The 23,495-nt window shown below is 39.5% G+C and overlaps 1 protein-coding gene across 1 annotated transcript; it reads left to right on the top strand.

Annotated features, from left to right (window-relative positions):
• The first annotated feature begins 2,300 nt into the window (after nt 1-2,300).
• LOC108666305 (sulfotransferase 1C4) lies at nt 2,301-17,043 on the top strand. Its single transcript, XM_018153150.2, has 9 exons — nt 2,301-2,424; nt 3,990-4,158; nt 4,433-4,578; nt 5,144-5,333; nt 10,330-10,456; nt 11,713-11,879; nt 15,093-15,127; nt 16,114-16,205; nt 16,928-17,043. The coding sequence occupies exons 1-9, from the start codon at nt 2,351-2,353 to the stop codon at nt 17,041-17,043; spliced, it is 1,116 nt and encodes a 371-aa protein (XP_018008639.1). The 5' UTR covers nt 2,301-2,350.
• The last annotated feature ends 6,452 nt before the right edge of the window (nt 17,044-23,495 follow it).

The following is a 23,495-nucleotide window of genomic DNA, read 5'->3' as shown; positions in this document are numbered from 1 at the left end:
TATATGCATGGCATCGTTTTGGGGTCTTGCCTAGCGACCGAACAGTCTTTTACTTTATACTTCACGCAAATTACCGAAAACTTTTTGTATCACAAAGCTATATTTCCGAGGTGCTTCAATATAAACCAACAACATTAAAATATTTATTATCACTCTTTTCTTTTGCCCTATTCATCTGATAATTTCCATGCTCGATTCTCATTGCAGGCCACAGAAAATACAAGAATATTATAATATAAAGTATATATAAAATACAATAATAACCCGAGGTTCCCCACATAGTCTAAAAACATTGCGTTCAACAAATTGCTTCACGTCTTACGTGCTAACCGTGTCTGCTCTCAGGGAAATATGTGTGAAAATTTGTCCTAATAGCGATGTAATTTTTGCCCCTTTTGTGGGTCACCCTGGCCCTGAAAGAGGGCGTATCAGTGCTACGTCATCTCTCTTTTCGTGCTGTGCGAAATACGAGTAGTATCACCTGTGTAAAATAGTGTCACTAATTAAACAGTATGACCCATTATCTTTTTATTATTATTTATTATTATATTTATAAGTGTTGTCTTTATCAGTTGGATCTGCCTTGCCTTGATGGATCTAAAGCGTCTTACATTCTATCACGTACACGTCTGTGTACAATTTGCTCTTAACTGATGCTGATGCCACAAGGACCAAGGGGCTGTAAATTATGTTAAACATTGCTTTTAGTCATAGACGCAGCCAAGACGCAATAGTTTTATAGCGCCTTATCCTTGAGTTCGTTTGCAATAGAAATTAAAGACTATAATAAATCCCCTCCAGCAGTTCCATAATAAACATTTTCTCATAACAATAGTTTTATAGCGCCTTATCCTTGAGTTTGTATGCCCGAATAGAAATTGAAGACTATAACAAATCCCCTCCAGTAATTCAATAATAAACATTTTCTGATCAATCCCATTGTGCCTTTTAATTTCTTGAACCAATTCTACCAAAATGCTAGACTCACAATAGCGTTCAAAGTTTACAATCAATAATTTTACTCAATACCCAATATTACTATTTAATGTATTACATTCTCGTTCTTAGCATCTCGTTTAAAATCTAATGGTTTATTGTTCTATTAAGTATTTAGTTTAACGTTTCACGAACTCGGACAACGAAACCAGGCCAAAATCCCAATAATCATCGATGAGAGATTTTGTTTAGACGGCGTCACTCATGTTACGTGTTTACGTTTTAGGATCAAATTCAAGTAGAACTACTCTAGTGTCAATAGTAGGTCATGTAAGGCCAGCAAGCCTTTATGCCTCAGTTGTAAACCAGATTCCACCAAATACAGTTCCCTAAACGTATAGTCTCGTCTCTGTCCATCTTCCTCCTTAGCTAGCTTGGACTTTGAAGACATACGACTAGTAAACATAACAACTCACAAGAGTGAACGGCGCCCAGAATTGTTGTGAACGGCGGACGCCACTGTTACCTACACAGAACGACTTGTACTTAAACAAGAGGCTTTCTGTGTCCTGTGTGTTGATGCTTTGTAAATAAATCACGTACGTACTAAATACCATCGCCGCAAACATCATATGAGAAACACACAACTTGCTTCGTAGTTTTTGTAATTCTTCAAAAAGGGAGAACGCAATCATAGAGACGCGCGATTATTTGTAAACAAACCACTATATGATATCTTGTATGATGGCACTTGTAAATACATCATTTTCATACTTAAGTTTTTACTCAAGTACTTGCATGCTATAGCATTAAATTAAATACCTGGATTTGATGACCAACGTAAGGAATTAATACTTAATTTTTTTGCACTCAATATGAGTGACACTTCGAAGCCTTAATGAGAAGCCATTAATTTTTTTCGAAGCCATTAATTCTTCGAAAATTTTACATTTTTAAAAATAATTTTTAAATAATTTTTTTGAAGAAATTCACTAAGTGAATTAAAAGATCCATCAGATTAATTCATTATCAATCGAAGTAAAATGCAAATGGATTGAAATAATTCTCATGCATTTCAGGGGCTCAATAAATATTGTTCATTTAGGTTATCCTTTTAATGTTTGAAGCTCAGGAGCTCATCTAAAAAAGCCCGGAATTGTTTATGGAGCTTCCATGTAATAGCATTCATAATTTCAAAGTGTATTTTATCATCTCTAACGCTTGTTAGAGTTTTAAAGTATGTTATAATAAAAATATAATTATCTCTGCATGTAGCGAATAATCTTTATTAAATCGCCTCGTTTATAAGACTCTATGCATTGGGATATTTTTGGCACCGTTCGCAGCTAACATGTCGTCCTTGAGAACAGCTCCTTGTTAAGCGGGTGCCTAGCATAATAATACTGGCAGGAGTATGCGACGCCCAGTGCAATACTGTCAGTGTTTGCTGAAGCAACTTGTTGTACAGTTCCTCTCCAGTAATTCGTGGTGAGCTAGTAAGTAGTGAGGCTGTCCCGCAGCTGCAAAGCCCTCGTGTTACATGTAGTAATACGAGTTTAATTTTCGAAATATTGATTTCGTGTTACTCAGATCGCTGTTATTCTTAGCAAAATTTATATAGTGGCTTACGCCTTGTGAAATAATTCGCAGCTTTCTTTATTGCCTGTAGAGGCCATGCATTTTATATTGTTTGAATTAGTGCTTGCGAGTCCATACGTTGCGAAGGAAGTGAATTCCATAGCTATTTATTTAATCATAATGATTGGCACATACGTAAGTTAAAAGCTAGGTGAATGTATAGATTGTCCCATCATCGCCTCTAACTGTTGATTTGCAGCGACTCAACAGAAGGAAAGTATTGTACAAATAAAGCGATAAGGACACTAGCACATATTGATAAAAATTTCTTAAATACTCGATGCAAACGAGGTTAAAAGTTTACAAGCAGGAAAAGTTATTTATCCTACGCGTAGGAACATAAAATAATAATCAGTTGAAGAATACTATATTTCCTCAGTTGCTTACATTGGTTCCTATCAATCCGGATAATCCGTCTATCTTAATATAGTAAGCAAGCGTAGTAAATCAAAGCTGTATGTAAAATAAGTGCGTTGGTAACACAAGCGCTGTCAATCCATAAGGAAAAAAGTATGAAAACATTACAGCATAATTGAGTGGTTGTCGCCCTGCTATATGTTTATATTGTTGTCGGGCCGTTATTTTGCGACCCGCCGCCGCTGCAGACCATACTGGCGTGACAGTGACTTCAGAATATAATAATAATAATAATAGCGGTTTCAGCGTTTAGTAGGCCGTAGGCCTGTCGCCGATTCTTAACATCGCAGAACATCCACAGCTTGTTGCGGTCTCGAACTCGCAACTCACTGCTACAATTCTGCTGTGCTTAACCGCCCGGCCTCCTTGCCGATTCTGACCAGAAACTGGCGCACAGAGCTGGGATCGAACCCGCGTCTCTCTGCGCCAATCTTGGTACTCTGAACTTTCCCCACTGGGCCACCCTGCCCCAGAAGAACAACCTTTAGTGTCAATTTTAGGATGCTTATATAATAGGACGTCGCGCACACGTAAGCCTACCACGGCACGCCGCGGCAGTTTCGAGTTCCACAAGGTCAGCCCTTTGATAACCTCGGCGCCCCCCCCAAACTATAAACAAACCCTCGGTCTCACGGTCTAGAGAACAATTAATCGCGTCTTATACAAGCTTTACAGTTTCAAACCAAATTCAGCTATTAAGATAGCCTTCTCTGCACCTTCACTCTAACTTGAATTATCTTTCATAACTCAAGTTATTAATTAATTTACCATAGAACAACGTTCTATACAGTATATGTAACTTTATTTATTTATTTGTAACTTTATTTAACTCAGAATTTCCGACGCTCTAATCAGCCTTCTGCCTGTGCAACACTTGGAGTTGCCTCTCCGTCTTACATGACAACATTGCGGATTTTTGTAGTGCCGTACGGTGATTCAAAATGTGTATGAATTAGCAAATAAAACACAATTTTCTCAGTCATTTTATAATTTTTCAGGAAGATGGCACTGCCGACGGGCCAAAAGATCGTGGAGTTGACGCCTCGTCAGCTTGAGATCGAAAAGCTTTTCACAGGACACTACACCGGGGCTTTTACTCTGCAGCCTGACGGCTGGTACCTCCCGCAGGCCATGAAGAAATATTGCCAGGAAATTAAGGATTTTGAGGTTTGTTTATGTTCATTCTATGGTTCTTTCATTCATTATTCCGTGGGTGCAGCTGATATAAGCAAAAATTTTAAAAATTTCAACTGACTGACCCACTGAACCCAGAGTTAAGCATTTTTCTAAGCACACAATTGAAGGTTTATAACATGTGGAGAACAAATGTTATTGTTGAAATGACTGGCATTTTTCAATGAAAATGTGGAACTTGCGATTTTGATGAAATCGCATACGTACAAATGAAGATGATCAAGGGCTACTCGTAATTTGTTCGCAGTTCGAAGAGAATGACGTCCTCGTGATGACTGTGCCGAAAGCAGGCACCACTTGGACTCAAGAGGCCGTCTGGACCATGAGGAAGAACCCCAACCTCGATAACCCGGCCAGCAGTCTTCCTCTCCACGTGCGATCTCCCGTTCTCGAGTAAAGCTTGAGCTCGGTATTTTAGTATGACGGTATTATCTGGAATTTCTTCACGTCTGGACCATGAGAAAGAACCCCAACCTCGATAACCCGGCCAGCAGTCTTCCTCTCCACGTGCGATCTCCCGTTCTCGAGTAAAGCTTGAGCTCGGTATTTCAGTATGACGGTATTATCTGGAATTTCTTCACATCGTTGCCAAATTTCCAAAAAAAATAACTTTAAAGACCCATTATACTCGTTCTATCGAGCTGAAAATTACAGCGGACTATGGTACACGTAGCCGTCTAACAAAGAGCAAGTGACACACAGCTGAATGGGAACTGGTAACTTTAATGATATATCACACGGGGAACATGCATCTGGTTACTGAGGAGTGAGGAGTTAGTTAATTTGTTAAAAAATCCGACAAGGAATACGATTGGACTTAAATATACATTGTAGCACCGATTTTTAGTGCGATGGATAAGTTCGGACACCAAAATGTGTAATTTGATTGATATAAGACCGAAATATGTAATAGTTTATTGTAACAAGGAAGTGAACTGAAAGTCCCATGTTCCTCCAGAGCTGACATTCTTGCTGAAGGACTAAGCCTCGACCAGAAGGGAGGTTTTGCTGAGCTAACAAAGGAACAGGGCAAGGATCCCAACAAGGGCGTGTTCATCAACATCGCAAGGGCCGCGGAGAGACCGCGAATTTTCAAAACGCATCTCTCTTTCACCTTCATCTCGGACACGGCACTCTCAAAGGCAAAGGTATTAGTTAAATAATAATAATTACATTATTATGATACGTTAAGAAATTATTAAAAAAATAAAATAATTTCAGCCCAATTCTCATAGTAAAAATCTGACAGCGCTATAAGCCTACCTATTCGGGTCTTGTATTATTCACTTGTATTCCATTCACTTGAATTTAATTTTACGTACATCTATAGCGTAATTCGTTTTTATAAGCTATTATCACTGTTCAACCACACTGCTCTGAAAATTTAGTGGTCACATGATGCTACAAAGTCTTCTTACAATCATTACTCATTCCTACTCTTCCCTTCAATTTATGCGTAGCTCTCTTGCTGCTCCATCGTCCTGCTTCTTTCTCAACGATCATATCATAATTCCGCATGCAACTGTGAATTTCCATCATGGTAAAGAGTGAACGTGGCAAAGCTTTGCAAGTGACACTTTGAAAGTGACAACATTTTTTTCAAAGTTTTTGGGCTAATTGAACATCAGGACATTAATTGAACATTTCGAGTTGTTTAAAAAACATTTCACATCAATGTGCACACACTGAGCATTTACTGGCCAATTAATGGGATCCTATACTTGCTAGATACGGTTAGTCACATTTGGCGGTCTAAAATTAATTGTTAAATGACAGCACAAACATTCATTTTGGTAATTTGAAAATAAAATTAAGGTTCGCATATCATCCAAATCCCATATTTTTCTTTGATTGAAATTCGACAAGAGCTTTGAAAACAAGTATGAGTATTTGTCACGGCCGTGCACTCACTTAGAAACGATTCAACTTCTTTTCAAAAATTTCATGCCCTCATTCAGCAAGATTGTGTCCACACAAAACCATGAATAAGAATCATGGAAATGCAAGATCAGATGCGACTTTCTTACCATTAATTGTTACTAATCGTGGGTGAACATGTAAATTTTCGCTAAAATTTTTGATAATTATTCAGAATACAACTGTGGAGAAAGTTGATACTACCTTCTAAAAATATACGGATAAAATCATTCATTTGAACGTGTTATCCATGTCACGTTCACTTGAACGTGTTAAATTAAAATGTAAACGCTGAATGTATTCTGCCGCGGCAGACCGTTATAGCACTGGGCAAGGTAGCCGCGGCAGGCCAACGCCTCACTCGACTCAGTCGAGCTACTTGTCGTACATGTGTTCATATTTAGATTCAAGTGATGAGAATTTTGGAACCGATGTGCAGGGATTTATTCGATGTCCTCGTATCTGAAGTCAGAACGCAATTCATAAATCCTTAAATTAAAAATAGAGAATCGTGAAATGCTCATCCTACAAGCTCGTTTAACATTGAAGTAGTTTTGATTTGTCGTTATTTCATGATGTAGTACATTCCGAATATTACTCTTATGTAATTGATTTCTTTAACTTTACCCATTTAAACGTTCTTAGAATCACAAATTTATTCAATGTATCTTATAGAAATTCTAATGTGCAGGATTTCAGCGTGGCAAGAGGATAGCTGGATAGTAAAGAAAGAAACGAAGATCGTCTTTTTTGATCCTTACTGTCCTCGGACCCGCGATTAGGCAGCTACGGTACGCCACAAAAGTGGTAAATCTACCGGAGCCGCGACAATCCAAGTTATCTTGCAAAGCGCGATTTAAATGAAAGACGGTGAATAGCCATTGCCCAGATGTTCACTGTTCTAAAAAAACGGTAAAAAACTGTTTCACCGGCGTTCTAGTGGGCGGTGAAAATAAACCGTTTATCCGTTTTTTTCAGATGTTGTACGGGTTTCTAGTGTTAAATTTGAAAAAAAACGGCCATACGGTGTTTATTTTCATTTGCCAGCCGGCTACTAGAACGCCGGTGAGACCGTTTAACAGCGATTTTTTAGAAATTAAAAGCACAGAAAACGCCACAAAATTCAGCTAATCTCTATATTGAAAACGTTTCGGAGTCCAGTTACATCGTCAGTTCGATAAATCTGGAACATAAAGTTAATCTACAATCAAAAGTTAATAAAGTTTTGATTAAAAAAATACCGAAATTATAAACCCAAATTCACAGGCAAAGGGCTGAGTAATAAAGTAAATACCTATCTATTCACAATTTCTAGTAGATAAGAACGAAAGGCAGCATTTAAACTAGGCCTCTCTTTAAAAATATACAAGGATTCCAAAATACGTAGATCGGATGCAACAGAACTAGAAGCTAAAACCTTAAAGTCAGTGTCGGACACTGGAACGTCGCACGGTGCGGCGTGAGTGACCTTACCTTATGACATTATGATGAGTTCGGGACTTCCAAGTCCCCGGTCACGTTGGTGCGCCGCCTTCGTCGTCCTCCGTCTCCGCGTCGTCGATAGGCAGGTCAACCCGCCCTCATGTCCCGGATAAAACGTTGGACGTGTTCCGTCTATTTGCCCTCCTTTGGGCCAGCAGCTGATGCAAGATGCTGTTGCTTGTCACTTGCTGAGGGTAGTTTCCCATTACTGGACAATCCGGGGTCTTTCTCAACCACTTGTCCAGTCGTCTCTTGAATGTTGCAAGGGTGAACTCCCCTCCTCTCAGCGCGTTTGGAGAGGCATTAAAAGCCTCGGTCCTAACACGGACAGTGATCCCTCACGAAGAGTCTGTCCTCTGGCCGCGGCTCGGTTGTTAAATGGGGGAACCCTGCACTGTCTCCCCCTCATTTCGTTGTTATCATCTTCCATGTATACAGTACGATATGCCTCTCTTTTCTCCTCTCCAGTGAGTACAGTCCCAGGTGTTTCAGCCTGTCCCAGTAGTCCAGGTTCAGCTCCCTCATGCCGCTGATCCTGTACGTGAAGGTCCGCTGCACTGCCTCTAGTTTCCACACCGCACCCGCCTTGTGTGGCGACCAAAGTTATCAGCAATACTCAAGATTGGGGAGCACGAGGGCTCTGAAGAGCCCTGCTTCTCTCGTTCGAAATGTCCGCAATATCCACCCCATCCGTTGCCGGCTGCGCTCGACTATTTCCTCGATGTGGGCATCGAACGTGGCTTCAGTACTCATCAACACTCCGAGATGTCGAACTAGTTGCTTCCCCTCGATTTCTGTGCCATCTGATGTAAGTAGCGATGTGGCATCCCGATCTCTGTGCGGACTCTATATCTCATTACTTCGAACTTTGTACCGTTGAACTGCATATTGTTCACTAGGGTCCAATCGTAGATTGACGATAGATCATCCTGTAACCTCTCGCAGTCTAGGCCATCAGTGATCTTCATCAGCACCCTTGTATCGTCCGCATATGATGATGTAGATGCGTAGGTGATTTCCGAGTCTATGTCGGCAATGTGGATGAGGAAGAGGATCGGTCCAAGTCCTGAGCCCTGCGGCACTGTTAACACTCGAGACAGCACTCGAGATTTCACCTTCGATTCAGAGTTTCCAATTGCGACAGTTTGTACTCTATCTGTGAGGAAGTTGTGGATCCACCTCAACAGGCTTCCTCCTATCCCCAACAGCCTCAGCTTTCTAAAGAGCACACCATGGTCAACTTTGTCAAAAGCTTTAGCAAAGTCTAGGTATACCACGTCCACGCCAGCTCCCTCCTCCAGCTGGGCCACAAGACGGTGATAGTGCTCCAGTAACTGCGACAAACAGGATCGATTACGCTGGAAACCATGTTGTCCGTTATTGTACAGGTCAGCTTCTTCCATATACCGGACAAGCTACCTGACCACTACCTTCTCAAAAGCCTTGATCACATGTGAGGTCAAGGTCACAGGTCTGTAATTTTGGGGACTGTCCCTCGGACCTCCTTTGTGGGTTGGCGTTATCAGTCCCACTTTGAGACCCTCAGGGATAATTCCCTCTGTTATCGAGGCTTTCCAGAGCATTGTGAGCGGAGCCTTCAGTGCTCCAACACACTTCTTCAACAGCACTGCCGGAATTCCGTCGGGTCCTGGTGCTGAAAACGTCGCCAGTTCTTTGATACTTATTTCCATGTCTTCTGGTCCAAACTCAATGTTCTCCAACCCTCTACCGCCTGGCAGCTCCTTGAGAACTTCAATTTCATTCTCCTCCCTTGAGTAGCGGGGGTTACTGAACACTGATTCAAACTGTGATCCCAGTAATTCACACATGCCATGGTCATCTCCGACAATGACTTCGTTATCCTTAAGCGGGCCTACTGGCGTCTTTACTTTAGCCTTGGACTGAGCATATTTAAAAAAATACTTGGGGTTCTCTTTGATGACCTCAACCACTCGCTCTTCCGCGGCTTGTTTTTCCATCCTGTGCGAGACCTGCAGCCTGAGTTCAATTTCCTTGTGCAAATCTATTAGCCTCTGTCTTCTCATATCACCAGTGGATTCAGCTATTTGTTTATTTTTTCGCTTGCGTTTTCTCATAAGGATTCGTCGGTCTCTCGGAATGCTGGGGACTTTGGGCCCTGTTTTTCTCGGGGTATGGCGCACATATACCTGTGCTAGTTTCTCACACAGTTTTGTGTATATTTCCTCAGCATTCATCTCGTGGAACTCCGCCCTCCAATCGATTTCGTCAATTTCATTCCAAATTGCCCCCCAATCCGTTCTTCGATTGTGAAAGTTAAGTCCTGCCAGTCCCTCTTGGGATATAGACCTGGGCAGAGTTTCAATTCCAATTGTCGTTTCCACCAACACTAAGCGGTGGTCAGACAGTGAGGTCTCTTCAACTCGGACGTCAACCACCATTCTTTCATTATTAGTAAAGATGAGATCGAGGATATTGTATTCTCTTGCCGGCGACCGTACCTGCTGGCTGCGCAAGTGTTCCGCTGCAAACTTTACAGGTGGCTTGTTGACTTGTGTCGCGGTCATCGACCTCTAAACCATCAGGGCTTGTCCAACGGATTCGTGGGAGATTGAAGTCCCCACCAATTATCAGGCTGGGGGCTGGGTCACCCAATTCAGCCACCCTGGTCTCTATTTCTCAAAGAGATTTCTTGCAATAATTAACAATAGTAATAATTTTATAACACTGTTCCTTCTCAAGATAGGGTTAACTATTCTACTTCAGGTTGTGTACACTATCCGCGACCCTCGAGACCTCTGCCTCTCGTATCACCATCACTCGCGCCTCTTCAAGTACGAAGGTTTCACTGGAACCCTCGATCAATACGTCGATGCCTTCCTTGAAGACTCAGGTAAATCCCTTTTAATATTTTATATCGACTTATTAACATGTATATCGTGGACTGTTTACACATAAAATGTCTGATCATACGAAGTCTGCAGATAAAGACCAGAGATTTCGTATAATCTGAATGTTTCAAATTGATTTAAAATATGTGGCTTTTAAAAACAAAATTTGCATTAATATTTAATAACATTTATGCAGAATTATGGTTGGCCTTGAAGCCTGGAATCGAAAATATTTTGGCGCCATTTGGCTGCGTATCCACGATACCTATCGTTTACGAGACGTTACCTAGATCCGGAATTTAATTTTTAATTTACCTATTGGAGGTCATAGCGAAAGTTTAATTGAATTTAATACACATGCTTCATTTAACTGTGAGCACACTTGATCTAAATTTTCTCGTTAAATGAGAATTAAAATTATTTCGTTTAATTTCCAAAACAAGGATTTGAAAAATTAATTGTTGAATTGGATTTCAAAAAAAATCTCTAAATTGCATCGTTGTGGCTTGAAAAAGTATCAAGCACACTGTTGGCGGTTGAGAAGAGAGGTCTCATATCGCAGGCATTATCTGCCTCTCAATGGAAACGCAGAGTCGGTCTGCTGGTCAGGATGCAATCGAACTTTGATTGAATCCAAAACAAAAAGTAAACCCTTCTCGAGTTTTTCTCGATCTATACCTAAGGTTTTTATAACAAAATATCGGTTGCAGTAACTGAGTGGTGGCGCATACTGGAATCGGTTTTACCTAAATTTTGGTTATATTTAAATAACAGCACTATGATCAGAGTGGCAATGCCAGATAAAAACCATTTAGCGCCTTCAAGAACGGCCCAAATGTAATTTTCTGCAATTTTCAAAAGTAACAACGATTCGCAATAAAATGTGGTCAGTAGGCTAATATACACGTCGATAAGACGATAACTCGATAACTATTCAGGATCATAAAGATGTTCAGCCACGGGACTGTCGTTTCATGGACGAAGTGTGCGCCTAGTTGACTGTTGTAGGAAGTACAACGTGTGATGACTAGAAAACATTTACAAAGAAAAAAAGCGCCAGTTATTAATCACTTCACAAAAAATTTAATATAATTGTTAATTATCTGCAAAAACATAATGATGGAAGCTTTAAGAGTCCCCCTATTTTTCGCTCAATTCATACTATTTAAATGAATGCTTATTATATGAACAATCATACCAACGCAGGTCAATAATTGCCTGAGTTGCAGTGTAAATCATATCCCCGTATCGTCGGCAGTGACATACGGGCCGTACTGGGCACACGTGAAGGCAGCTTGGGACCGTCGCCACCTGCCCAACATGCTCGTCCTCTTCTACGAGAAGATGAAGAAAAATCCCAAGGCGGAGTTCACGAAGCTCAGCAAGTTTCTGGGTGTCGACCTGAACGAGGAACAAATTGACAAGGTGGGCAGAGATATTCCTAACCATTAATACCATTCAAGTTAAGCTAAACCTTTGCACCCTTTCACCACAAAGATATTTTAAAACGTGAGTCTAATTGAAGTTTTGGTGCGTAGTTAAAGAGAGACAGGGATTTGCCATTTGTTGTTATTATTTCGATCTTTCTCTCTAGAGTAACTCGGGGCGCATTCCGGAGGCCAGCTTTGCCAAACTTCATACTTAGTTCATATTCCTTTCCATAGGTAAGAACTCATAGAGTGCATAACGGCCTATGAAGTCGAGTGCATAACGGCGTATGAAGTCAAGTGCACAAAGCCATAGCACCGGATGTCCACAGCCACAAAATAAGCTTGCCATAGGTAAATATGGCCATACTGCATCTGGCCAAACCTCCTCTGGCCTAACCTATACGTGCTGCAACCTTTCTCCACCCAAAACAAACCTGAGCAGACCTAACCTAACCTCATTGGCTGCAAGAAGTGAGAAAGGCAGTTCAAGTGTACTGGTAGAGCTAGTCATTGGCTGCAAGAAGGTTGTGAGCCGGGACAGCGTGAATAGGTTAGGCCGGAGTGGGTACAGCCGGATGGCCAACTGCCTGCTTATGAGCGAGCATGCTTAAGCATTGGCTGAAGACCAACGGCGCTATTATCTTTCGGCAGTGTGTCGCTTGTTTGGATTACGGAGTTCAAGCGTAATCTGCGACTTCTAGTTCTGAGGCTGAGTAAAGTTAATGCATGGTGAAGCTAGGCGTTAGCTCCAGGGCTTATTTAAGAGTAAAATTTGTGGCCTTCGGCTGCGCCCCCGAGTAACTCGATAGGTTTGTCAGGTTGGTTTGGTCACAGTTGTTACAATTTAGGCGCATACACAAGTTCTCGACCCAGCAGTCACGAATCAACAAAAGAAAGAATAACAACACAATGAAAGATTAGGCTTCCTATATTATGGAGAAAATCAGATGCCTATTACAGAGCTGTATCACCGATACGTACGACATCTACTTCACGGGCGTAATAAATCATCTAGAGGCCTAAGTACTGAGGTACATGAATTAAACAGCATTCTGGTCAGTAACACGGTTTATCGTCACTTATAAAATTGATCAATAAACATAATTAGACACAAACCTTAAGCAAATAACAGCTCTGCCTCCATTAAATTCCTAACGGGTACTTCACCGGGCTTCGGGACGGAGACGTGGGCTGGTAGACTTCTCAGTGATTTGCTCCGCTGCAGTTATTAGAGGATCCTTGTGTGCATCCTCGTGTTGGCCGTAGCGAGACCAAGTGTTGGCGTCTCCTCGATGGTGTACTTGATGCTTCTGACTCTCGACCTTCGGTGGAGTCAAATCCCGGAACTGGAGATCCGAAAAAACGGCTAAGTCGAAACGAAGCTGGAACGTGGACTGTCGAGTAGTTCCTTCATCATTTGTTGATCAACGAAAGCCGTCTAGAAGAACGTCGTTAAACTTGAATCGGTCACGTTATAGTTTCCGCGATCTGCTTTCAGCGTCTCCCAATCTTCTCGGTTGTCTTTTCAATCTGGTAGATAAACGTGGTCGTTCCGTTGAGCTGTGAAACTACCGTACCACCGTCCTTCTGCGCCTAAACCACGTCTCGATCACCTCACAATACTCCGTTCGCCCACGCAACTGGCTAGCTCTCTCGAGACAACTGATCGAGACTAGACTCCAGACTGGATTGACTCTTTCTCTCTCATGCTCGACTCATTTTATAGTCCGGTTCGTAACCCACGTAGCGCGTCACTTGATTATACCCTAAACGACCCAAGGTTTTTCCCATCAACACGGACAACCGCTTCGCTTTAAAACTTGTTATTCGCATTCTCTCACAAATCACATCCCAATTAAGTCGTAATTCCTACTCTCATCGAGTCTGAATGACGGTGCGCATGGTTCTGATAGACAGTTTCGAGTGTTCCACTTTCTAAACTTATCGCAATTACGAAGGAAATCGATTAGCATTAGCTATTGGAGGCCCGCTATATCCTACCATCCATACATGACATCTCAAATCTTGGAACACGTACTGAATATTGTAGTATTTTCTATCACGCATTAATGTACTGTACATGGACTTATTTAACGTTTCGGAACACAAGAAAGTTCAAAAAGTACCCAAGTCAAAGCAGAGTGCTGCTTTAAAATCGTCAACATGTAAATTCAGTGAACTTTCATAACAGCCTTTTCATCGATTGATCGTGGGCTCACAATTTTTAGGGATGAATTTGAAATTAGCGATTATTTTTGCAGTTGAGGATGGATTAGCAATGCGTGTTTGGAATCCATTAACGTCCAGCTTCAGCAAAAGAAATCAGCCGGGAACACTAAATAAAGTTTATACAGCAGTTAAAAGTGGAAAAATTCTGATTTTCAACAACAGTGCGGTATATTGTTAAAAGAATATTAGAATGTTTTATTCCTAACGATCTTTGCTCTCAAATTTTTCAGGCTTGTCTGGTGATTAGATAATATACCATAAATATTGAAAAAATACCACTCGGTATTATGAGATTCCAAATAATACGAAGCGGTAAAAAAGAATTTTGAAACTCCATGACCTCATCTTAAAATTTATAATCATTTCAAGGCTGCAGCTGAACAAATAAACGAACAATAAAAAAGCTAGAATTTACTCCATATGGTCATTTAAATAATATATCATGACTGAAGATGACTTGCAATATTCTGAATTTAACTAAAGACAATCAACAAGCGAATTACGACTCCATTAGTACAGGGATTTGATAATTCGTTCCAAACGTGTTGGCTATTTTTTTCCATGAATTTAAAATCATATAGAATATGTCTGACAATAAATAGTGTTTATAGATATATTAATCCTGATGGAGCCTATTCGGCAACTAGGTTCCGAGTTTATGTAGCTTAATAACGATAGCAATTATGGAATAGTAATGTGGATTTGTGATAGTTAGATCGCTTTTAATATAATTTGCGTGTAATAGTATGTGTTGATTTTAATGAAAAACCTGCATTCACCATACAAATAAAATTATTCAAGTTCTGACAGAAGTCCTATACATGGAAATGTATTTGCCTCTTGATACGCTTTTAACAAAAGAAATTGGAAAAAGTGATGTGTTTATTTGCTATCATGTAAGTGTCAACCTCCGCATATTCATGTCCATTAGTTCGTCTGTTAATCAAACATTACCGTTCATAATCTTTTTCACATCCAGATTGTTCACCACATTAGCTTCACTGTAGTGCAGTGGTTAGCTTCACTGTAGTGCAGTGGCTAGCTTCACTGTAGCGCAGTGGCTAGCTTCACTGTAGCGCAGTGGTTAGCTTCACTGTAGCGCAGTGGTTAGCTTCACTGTAGCGCAGTGGTTAGCTTCACTGTAGAGCAGTGGTTAGCTTCACTGTAGCGCAGTGGTTAGCGCCACTGTAGTGCAGTGGCTAGCTTCACTGTAGTGCAGTGGCTAGCTTCACTGTAGAGCAGTGGTTAGCTTCACTGTAGCGCAGTGGTTAGCGCCACTGTAGTGCAGTGGCTAGCTTCACTGTAGTGCAGTGGTTAGCTTCACTGTAGCGCAGTGGTTAGCTTCACTATAGTGCAGTGGTTAGCTTCACTGTAGCGCAGTGGTTAGCGTCAATGTAGCGCAGTGGTTAGCGCCACTGTAGTGCAGTGGCTAGCTTCACTGTAGTGCAGTGGCTAGCTTCACTGTAGTGCAGTGGTTAGCTTCACTGTAGCTCAGTGGTTAGCTTCACTATAGCGCAGTGGTTAGCTTCACTGTAGCGCAGTGGTTAGCTTCACTGTTGCGCAGTGGTTAGCGCCACTGTAGCGCAGTGGTTAGCGTCAATGCTTGTACGCGCAGTAATGGCGGCACCGAGATGACAGGATTCATCCGTGGGTTCTAGTCTTGGGAAGCTCAGTTTATTTCTTAAGGTCGCTGGCGGGTGGCGCATGGTAGCCGTCGAAGGTGGTGCTTCCAGCATGGCCTTGGGTTGGTGTCCCTGAAATAACTCTGGGTACGAGACATCTTGGGGGACTTTAAGGTCTTATGGTGAGTTGATGTGGCTATGTGAGCTTGAATGTCCAGAGTTAGCCTTGACAAACATTAGACCGAAAGTTTTCGATTGATCTGAATCATAACCAGCAGCAGATTCGGGTAGTATCCTGCATGGTGATTTATGATTTAGCAATATATAGTTATATTCATAAGTTATATTTATGATTATAACTTAATTCATTTTACATAGTCTCGGAGGAAGGACCAGAATATGGGAAAGAACAATAAACAAAGTTCTGATTATCACGCTAGGGAACAACTTCGTTGTATCACTTAGACCAAGTGAGAAATCATAGAAGACATCTACTATATAGAGCGCTCTTTCGGTTCTACGTCTTCACGCTGAGCGGTGCAACGTCCCGGTATTCTTTTTATTTTAACCCTTAAAATTTTATATCTCCTATCAGAAATTTCAGCTTTGGAGCTTAAATAGAAGCCTAGTTTGAATGCTGCCTTTAATTCTTATCCACAAGCAATTGTAAATTAAAAAGTATGTTTGCCAGCGGTCATTTCCCGCTGCCATGTAATTTATTCGTTAATTTATATGTTCTCATGGTTTTGACATGTTCACTGAGTTTTAGTTGTGTTGACTGAAAGTATGTACTTGTATTCTAGGATTTTAGAAATGAGGGTGGAATTGGAAGAGAACTGCAACGATGCCAATTGAGATGTGATGGATTTTTGTAGTATTTTTTTTAAATAGAATTTTTTTAACGAATAGTTACAATTCCTGATTAGAGAATGAATGGTTTAAGATCACGCATAAGTGAGTGGAAATCAGGAAAAGAGAAAAATCCGCGAAATTTATTTCGAACGCGGATACTTGAATGGTTGAATATTATGTTTCATATTTCATTGCCAATTAAATTAACTTTTTTCTTGCAGTCAAATTGTAAGTTATCGAATGCTCAGTTGATCACATCATGTCTTCTTTCAGGTAAGGAAATACGCTGTGTTTGTAGATAAAGTATGAGCATAAGTATTTAAATTCTTTTTAATTGCAGGATCGTCTGGCGGATGGAAGGAAGTATTGTCGGAGAAACAGCAGGAGCGATTCAAAGTTTGGATGGAGAAGAACTGTCCCGACAAGGAGATCTTAGATAACTTCAACAACCCCTAAAAGAATTATTTGTGATGTGTTTAATCTCGTAGTTTAGAAAAATGACTACAACGATTTTCGTAAAAAAATATCCTCCATAACCTCGATTTGCCAACAACGTACTTGCCGATAACGTAGGCAAATTTGTAGTTAGGCGAGTCTCCAATTAAGTTCATTTCAATGTCGAGTAAGATTTATAAATAAGAGATCAAAATTTCTGGTCTTTGGTCGGTATTACGAGCGAAAACATCAACGAGAGAAAAATATAGTTGACGACATTAATGACCTGTGAACGGCTTTGAATGTGAATTTCAACACCATTGCCAAACAGTTTTGCTTAACAAATTTCTCGAGTGGGTTCGAATAAAGACAGTTTGTTCTCTTTGATACCGTACCAGAAAGAATCAATGCAGCCTTTACAGCTTTCATCAGAAGAATATTAATTTTTGAGTTTTATTAGGAACATATTTCTACGTTATGAGTGGCCCGCCACACTACATTGGTGGATGACAGAAGGATCTTCCTACGCTGTATACAATATACAGGGTCCGCCTGATATATGCCAACGCATTTTTTTCTTATTTCTCAATGAAACAAACAGGTGAATTAATTCTTTATTGGGTGATCTAATAACGAAGTGCTACTTTAATAATTCTCAAACGTATTTATTTAATGTGACCACCATGAACTAACAGATTGTCATGACCGAATGAGACTCGAAAGATGTTAGCACATTCTGAATCTCATTGAGGATGGCATGCTGTTCAATTTGGTGTTCAGTGACTAGAAGAAATTTGATATTTAATAAAGCGTTAACCGTCAAAATGACAGAGTTTGGAGTCGGGATGGATCTGCAGCAACCAGACCAGTCACGAGACGTCAAAATCCGTGATGGTTTGGGCCGCGGTAACAGCCCCTGGCCGGGAGGTCTCCCCTCGTTTTTGTCTCCTCAGAAGTGAAATTGTACAGTCAGCGCTACATGTTGGACATTTTGGAAGCTGAGTTGTTACCTTTTGGGGCCGTAAACACTTCAGCGGCTCACCATGGAGTTTTCAACAAGACTATGTCCAATCACATGTTCAAACAGGCACAACAAAACTGGATTCAGAGTCACATCCCAGCGTTCATTAGCGAAAATGAATAACCCTCAAAAAGCCCTGATTTGAATCCTCTCGACTTTTCTGTGTGGACTATTTTAGAAAGTAGGGCCTGCACAACACCTCATGATTCTTTGGATAGTTTGAAGTCCAAATTGAAACGAAAATGGAACTAATTGATCCCTCAAGAAATGCTGCCAGTCTTCTGTGAAGCTTTCCAGCGTAGGTTGGAGGCCATCATTAAAAATAAGGGAGGTTATATTGAACAAATACGTTTGAGAATTGTATGGGTAGTTCTTGGCTGTTATCTCATCCAATAAAAATTAATTCACCTGTTTGCTTCATTGAGAAAATATGCACAGATAAAATATTTTCCTTGAGAAATATAAAGATGTGTCGCCATAAATATGGCTGTCCCTGTAGTACGTTGGAAATACAACTCATGATGACGCGCGAGAGCACCAAGTGCAATATGATAGTAGGTAAGGGCTACGAGTAAAATGAATCAGTGAGGCAGCTCCTGCAAAAACTACACTAACATGTGATATATGTATTTCTACACAAAATTGGCAGAGGAGAATAGAAGAATGCGTGCTAAGGTATTATATATCCTCTCCAAAAAAAGCCGATGATTGCTGAGGGTCCTAACATGACCGCAACCAAGCAGCTACGAGTGCCGGACATATAATCCTTAATCACTAATGAGATCTATGAGTAAAATAAAATAATAGAGTAATGACGCTTCTGACTTCATTTAAGTACCCCGGTTTTAGAGCAGTTGTAGATTGAAGTTTTACATTATAGTGGAAGTTTAAACGACTCTTTTATCTCTAACTTGTTTTTAAAGCAATTTTAATCACGAGCATTAAAATTTAACAGTAAAATATGCATGAGAAAACAATGAATTCATTACCCCAAAAAGAAAGAATTACTGAATTATCAGAAAACAGAATTGTCTGTCTTGGCGCTCAATTGTGTTTTTTTTGCGCCTCAAGTGGGCTTGAAAACCAATTTACTTCACAATTTTGACTGCATCTATAAAAATTCGTGTGGTTCCTTTATTAAACCTGACTGAAAGATGCTGAAATTTTGTCTTTGTTTCACACAAATTTTCAAATACATCAAGCCATGCACCAAACTGTTCGGATTTGCATATAAAAATAAAAACAGTCGTCCATCGTCATTTTCGTAAATTTTTTATCATTATTCATATAGATATTTTTAAAAGGAGGTGTAATAAAATCGATAATGATAATAATCTTATGTTCCCGCTCCCAAATAAGTAAAATTTCATTCATTGTCTGGTAATTTCTAATGTTAAGAGAATATTATTCAGATGCTGCCAGTAAATCTAAACAAATTCATTTTTCTTATGGATGAAAGTCTAATTTAATGAGAGTCGATGAGTCTAATATGCCGTAAGGATATAACTATGTTGAGGGTCTGCTTGACAAATCTTCACTTATTTTGTCATTGAAAATTTGAAGCTCGGCTCTACTAAAATGTTTGTCGAAGCATTTTTCGTGGTTGAAGCCACACTAGATAGTGGCCTGCAATTTTTGCTGGAAAATATCTTCTAAGTAAATGCAGGAATTATCAAGCCCGGCTTACGCCTGCCAATCTGACTAGTACGAGTGTAATGCTATTTGTCATAAAGATACCTCCATATTGCATCGAGTTGGCTTGACTGGCACTTATTCCCCGTCAACGGTTATAGCGCAAGGCCAATAAAAAATATATAACTCAATACTCACTGCAGTGAGTGACAGAGAGCGCATTTTCTCGTCGAAGAAAACTTGAGGTCACGGACGGACGGACAGACAGACAGACAGACGGACAGGCGGACATGGCGAGCACAATAGGGCATTTATCCATAAATGAGAAAATGCGCTAAAAACAACTGTTTAAATGTTGAGAGATGGTACGTAGCAATTAATTGTGCGTTTGAAAGGAGATTTTCGATGAAATAAATTTTAATGTCAAACAAAAGGATCGCGGTTTAACCCTCTAAAAGAAACCTCCATTCAATAAAATCTTGAAATAATTGCCTCCGAGGTTATGGCGTGTTCCCCGCTCTCTCGGCCAATATGTGTTGATATTAAATTATAATATTAAAATTCTAATTGTTTGATGTCATCCAGGCATTTTGTGGCAGCCAGTTAAATGAAAAGTTGTATTTTAATTATCCCGGATTTATTAACTACTATTTCAAAATGAAGCTTTAAAATAATTGATAATGATCGTTACAGAATGATTAGCTAAAACTTGTTTCAGTAAAATATTTGTCTTTTTTAATTTCACTCGACATTATCCCCTGAATGTGCAATAGATTAAAATTTGTACGTTAGCATGGCATTTTCCAAACTTGTTTAAAGTGGTCCATCAAAATGATTGATACTTTTTATAATTTATTTTCGTTCTGTGATGATTATTTCACTTAAATTGAGCCAAAATCTGTTATTCGTGTATACTTTTCCAAAATTTGCATTTACAGTATATTTGCTAAACGCTATCCTCAGATTATAGAGTTTGCTTTGGAACTAAAGATGAGAGCCCTTGGGAGTGATGAACTTCCAAATTCATGAAGTCGGACAATTGATTGAAGATTTGATTAATCCGTCAAAAAACAAGACAACTTTCTTCAAAAAGTTCAAAATTTATTTAAAAAAGACTCGCCAAGAAGTCCAAGAAGTTATCGACATCCCTTTTGTCACTTTTAATTAATAATACTATTCAATATAATCAAATCAGCGACAAAATGCACGAAAATTGTCGTAATTTAAGCTCAATTCTTTTCTAATTTATATCCATATGACCAGCGTTACGATATTTTTAGGGCATTTTTCATTTGTGGAAAAAAGGCGCTATTGTGCTCGCCATGTCCGTCCGTCCGTCTGTCCATGACTTCACGTTTTCGTCGATTTTAAGAATACTTTGAAACGTGTCGTAATTTAGATTATAGTTTAGATTGGTTGAAGATTGGTTTTTCCAAAAATATGTAACATGATCCAGGTCTTGGCCTCAGCCATCCTAAATAATTGACATAATAAATAAATAATACACGCTCTGAAATAAAGGAGGAAAAGAAATAGGCTAGAGGACCATCGTCCCATCCTGTATATAGAGTTCGCTGGTATCCTATGTACGGCTAATGTACGCTGGTATCTTATGTACGGCTAATGTACGCTGGTATCTTATGTACGGCTTATGTACGCTCTTCGTCTTGGTCACTTGTTGTAGTAATTGTTTCATCTATGAACTTGATGATGTCAAAAACTATGTCAAAAAATAAAATTGATTAGTGTATTAGGTTTAGGGTGGGATCAGAGGTTTCGAGTGTTGACCTTGATCCAAGGTCGATCAAGTCCTCATCTATATTCTATGCCATTTAAACTGATTCTAAGTAATCTTTAATAAACTAACCGCAGCATAATATACCAAACTCAAAATGATGTAATGAGTGCAGTGCACTGTACTAATGAAATGAAAACTGATTTATGCACGAGAAAAAAACGCGCTCTCTGTCACTCACTGCAGTGAGTACTGATCTAATTTATTTATATATTGATAACTCAAAGACTTAAGCTTAGTTTTTGGCAACCGTAAATCGTGTGAGGATATAAATTCACATGTTAGGCATAACATTTTTTTCCGTTCATGTATGGACTGTTGGGATCCCCATGAGTGGCTGTGCATCTCCTCTCAATGTCATCCAGTTTTTCCTGTCTCTGAGACGAAGCTGCACAAGACAGGGTTGCCAAATGGCCCAAATACCAAGTCCGCGGATAAAAAAGGCCAAAAGAGTCCTGCAAATCAATATATTTTACTATATTTGTAGGTTCCGGAGCAAAAATTCCATTTTACTTTTTTCCGCACCCTGCAAAAGTATCACCGCTATCAAAAATTTTAGTCGGCCAACGTAATTGAAAAAATATATAACTCAGTACTCTCTGCAGTGAATGACAGAGAACGCATTTTCTCGTCGACGAAAATGTGAAGTCACGGACAGACGGACAGACAGACGGACAGAGAGACGAACAGACGAAGAACAGACAGACGGACATGACGAGCACAATAGCGCCTTTTTTTCCATGACTGAGCAAATGCGATAAAAAATTAATCGCGGAATTTGTCCGGAAAAAAAGATCATCTGGCAATCCTGGCTTGAGCTCAGGAGTGGACCCTTGCTTCAGAATATGATGGTTTTTTATCAATGTAGAAAAACCCAGCTCTAGGCCATATTCCACACCGTTGCTACCTCTTAATTCGGCATTAATTTTTCAATTTTCTTCTGTGGGCATTTTATTTTGCGAGGGTCACGAAATGCGTATGATTTTGCACAGATGTTCTTCTTTGAATTATTATGAATTATTTCATCGTGATAATGTGAACTATTACAGGGCAAGCGATGATTTTATATTGCATAATAAGTATTCACTAATTAAATTTCTGACCAACTTTTAAAGTATTAAGATGTATTCAAATTCATCAGCAAAAGCATCATTTAAATAATGCAAACATAGAAATCGCAGGTCCATAGGCAAGTTTTCATATGCCTAATTGCCCTATTTATATTCTAGCTTCTAAAAGATCATTGCGATTCAATTTTACAATAAGATTTCACGAGGGAATCCGTTAAATTTTTTATGAAACTATAAAAATTCACAAATAATAAAGTAAAAATAATTTCGAACAAGATTTAAAGCTAAAAAAACTACTTGTAAGGCAAATTGGCCATACAATGTTTACTTGAGTGAACTAATAATATTATAATATAAATATTAGAAAATCAAATAGCATGAACTGAATCTGTTTTAGGAGCGATAGTCTTTTATTTGGTCCAGAGAAAATTTTAAAGAGTACAATTAGTTAGCTATTCCAGTTTAAGAAGAAAATTAAGGGCGATCAGCTCCTTTTGATGTCTTTCTCACCAGCAGCTAATTATGCAACAATTCAATATTGTATGTAAATATATATATAATTAAATAAATAAAATACTAATAATAAAAGAAGTTAATGTAATAAAAACATAAAATCATTAGTTTAAATTTTCATAGTTTAGGGTCGGATATACTATACTATACTAAAGATTTTAAACAATGAAAGTTTCAAAACATTGCCTACTGCTTTCTTCAAGGAGTCGAGATGCCGGGCAACATTTTGAAGGACTGGCAAATGCCAACGTTTTTTTTCAGGCGAACATTTATTGTGTTTGTGCATGAACTTTTTTTTTGCCTGAGCTTTCATGCCCGCCTGTTCGACCAGAGGTAGGTTAGTGGTTCAGCAACTTCTGTGGGTGATCGTGTACTGAACTGCAGGGCCGGCGAATGGAATAGTTTCATTAATAAATATAGGGTGAAAATCAAACTCAATTTA

This window comes from Hyalella azteca, unplaced genomic scaffold, assembly GCF_000764305.2.
Source record: "Hyalella azteca isolate HAZT.00-mixed unplaced genomic scaffold, Hazt_2.0.2 contig11331, whole genome shotgun sequence".
NCBI classification, from domain to species: Eukaryota; Metazoa; Arthropoda; class Malacostraca; order Amphipoda; family Hyalellidae; genus Hyalella; species Hyalella azteca.
The sequence above is the reverse complement of the archived record's forward strand: the minus strand, read 5'-3'. Positions and strand labels throughout refer to the sequence as shown.

Coding starts and splice junctions, on each gene's coding strand:
- LOC108666305 (XM_018153150.2), top strand. CDS start 2,351: ATGCGACGCCCAGTGCAATACTGTCAGTGTTTGCTGAAGCAACTTGTT. Junction 4,159..4,432: donor AGGAAATTAAGGATTTTGAG/GTTTGTTTATGT, acceptor ATTTGTTCGCAG/TTCGAAGAGAATGACGTCCT. Junction 16,206..16,927: donor CGTTGTATCACTTAGACCAA/GTGAGAAATCAT, acceptor TTTTAATTGCAG/GATCGTCTGGCGGATGGAAG.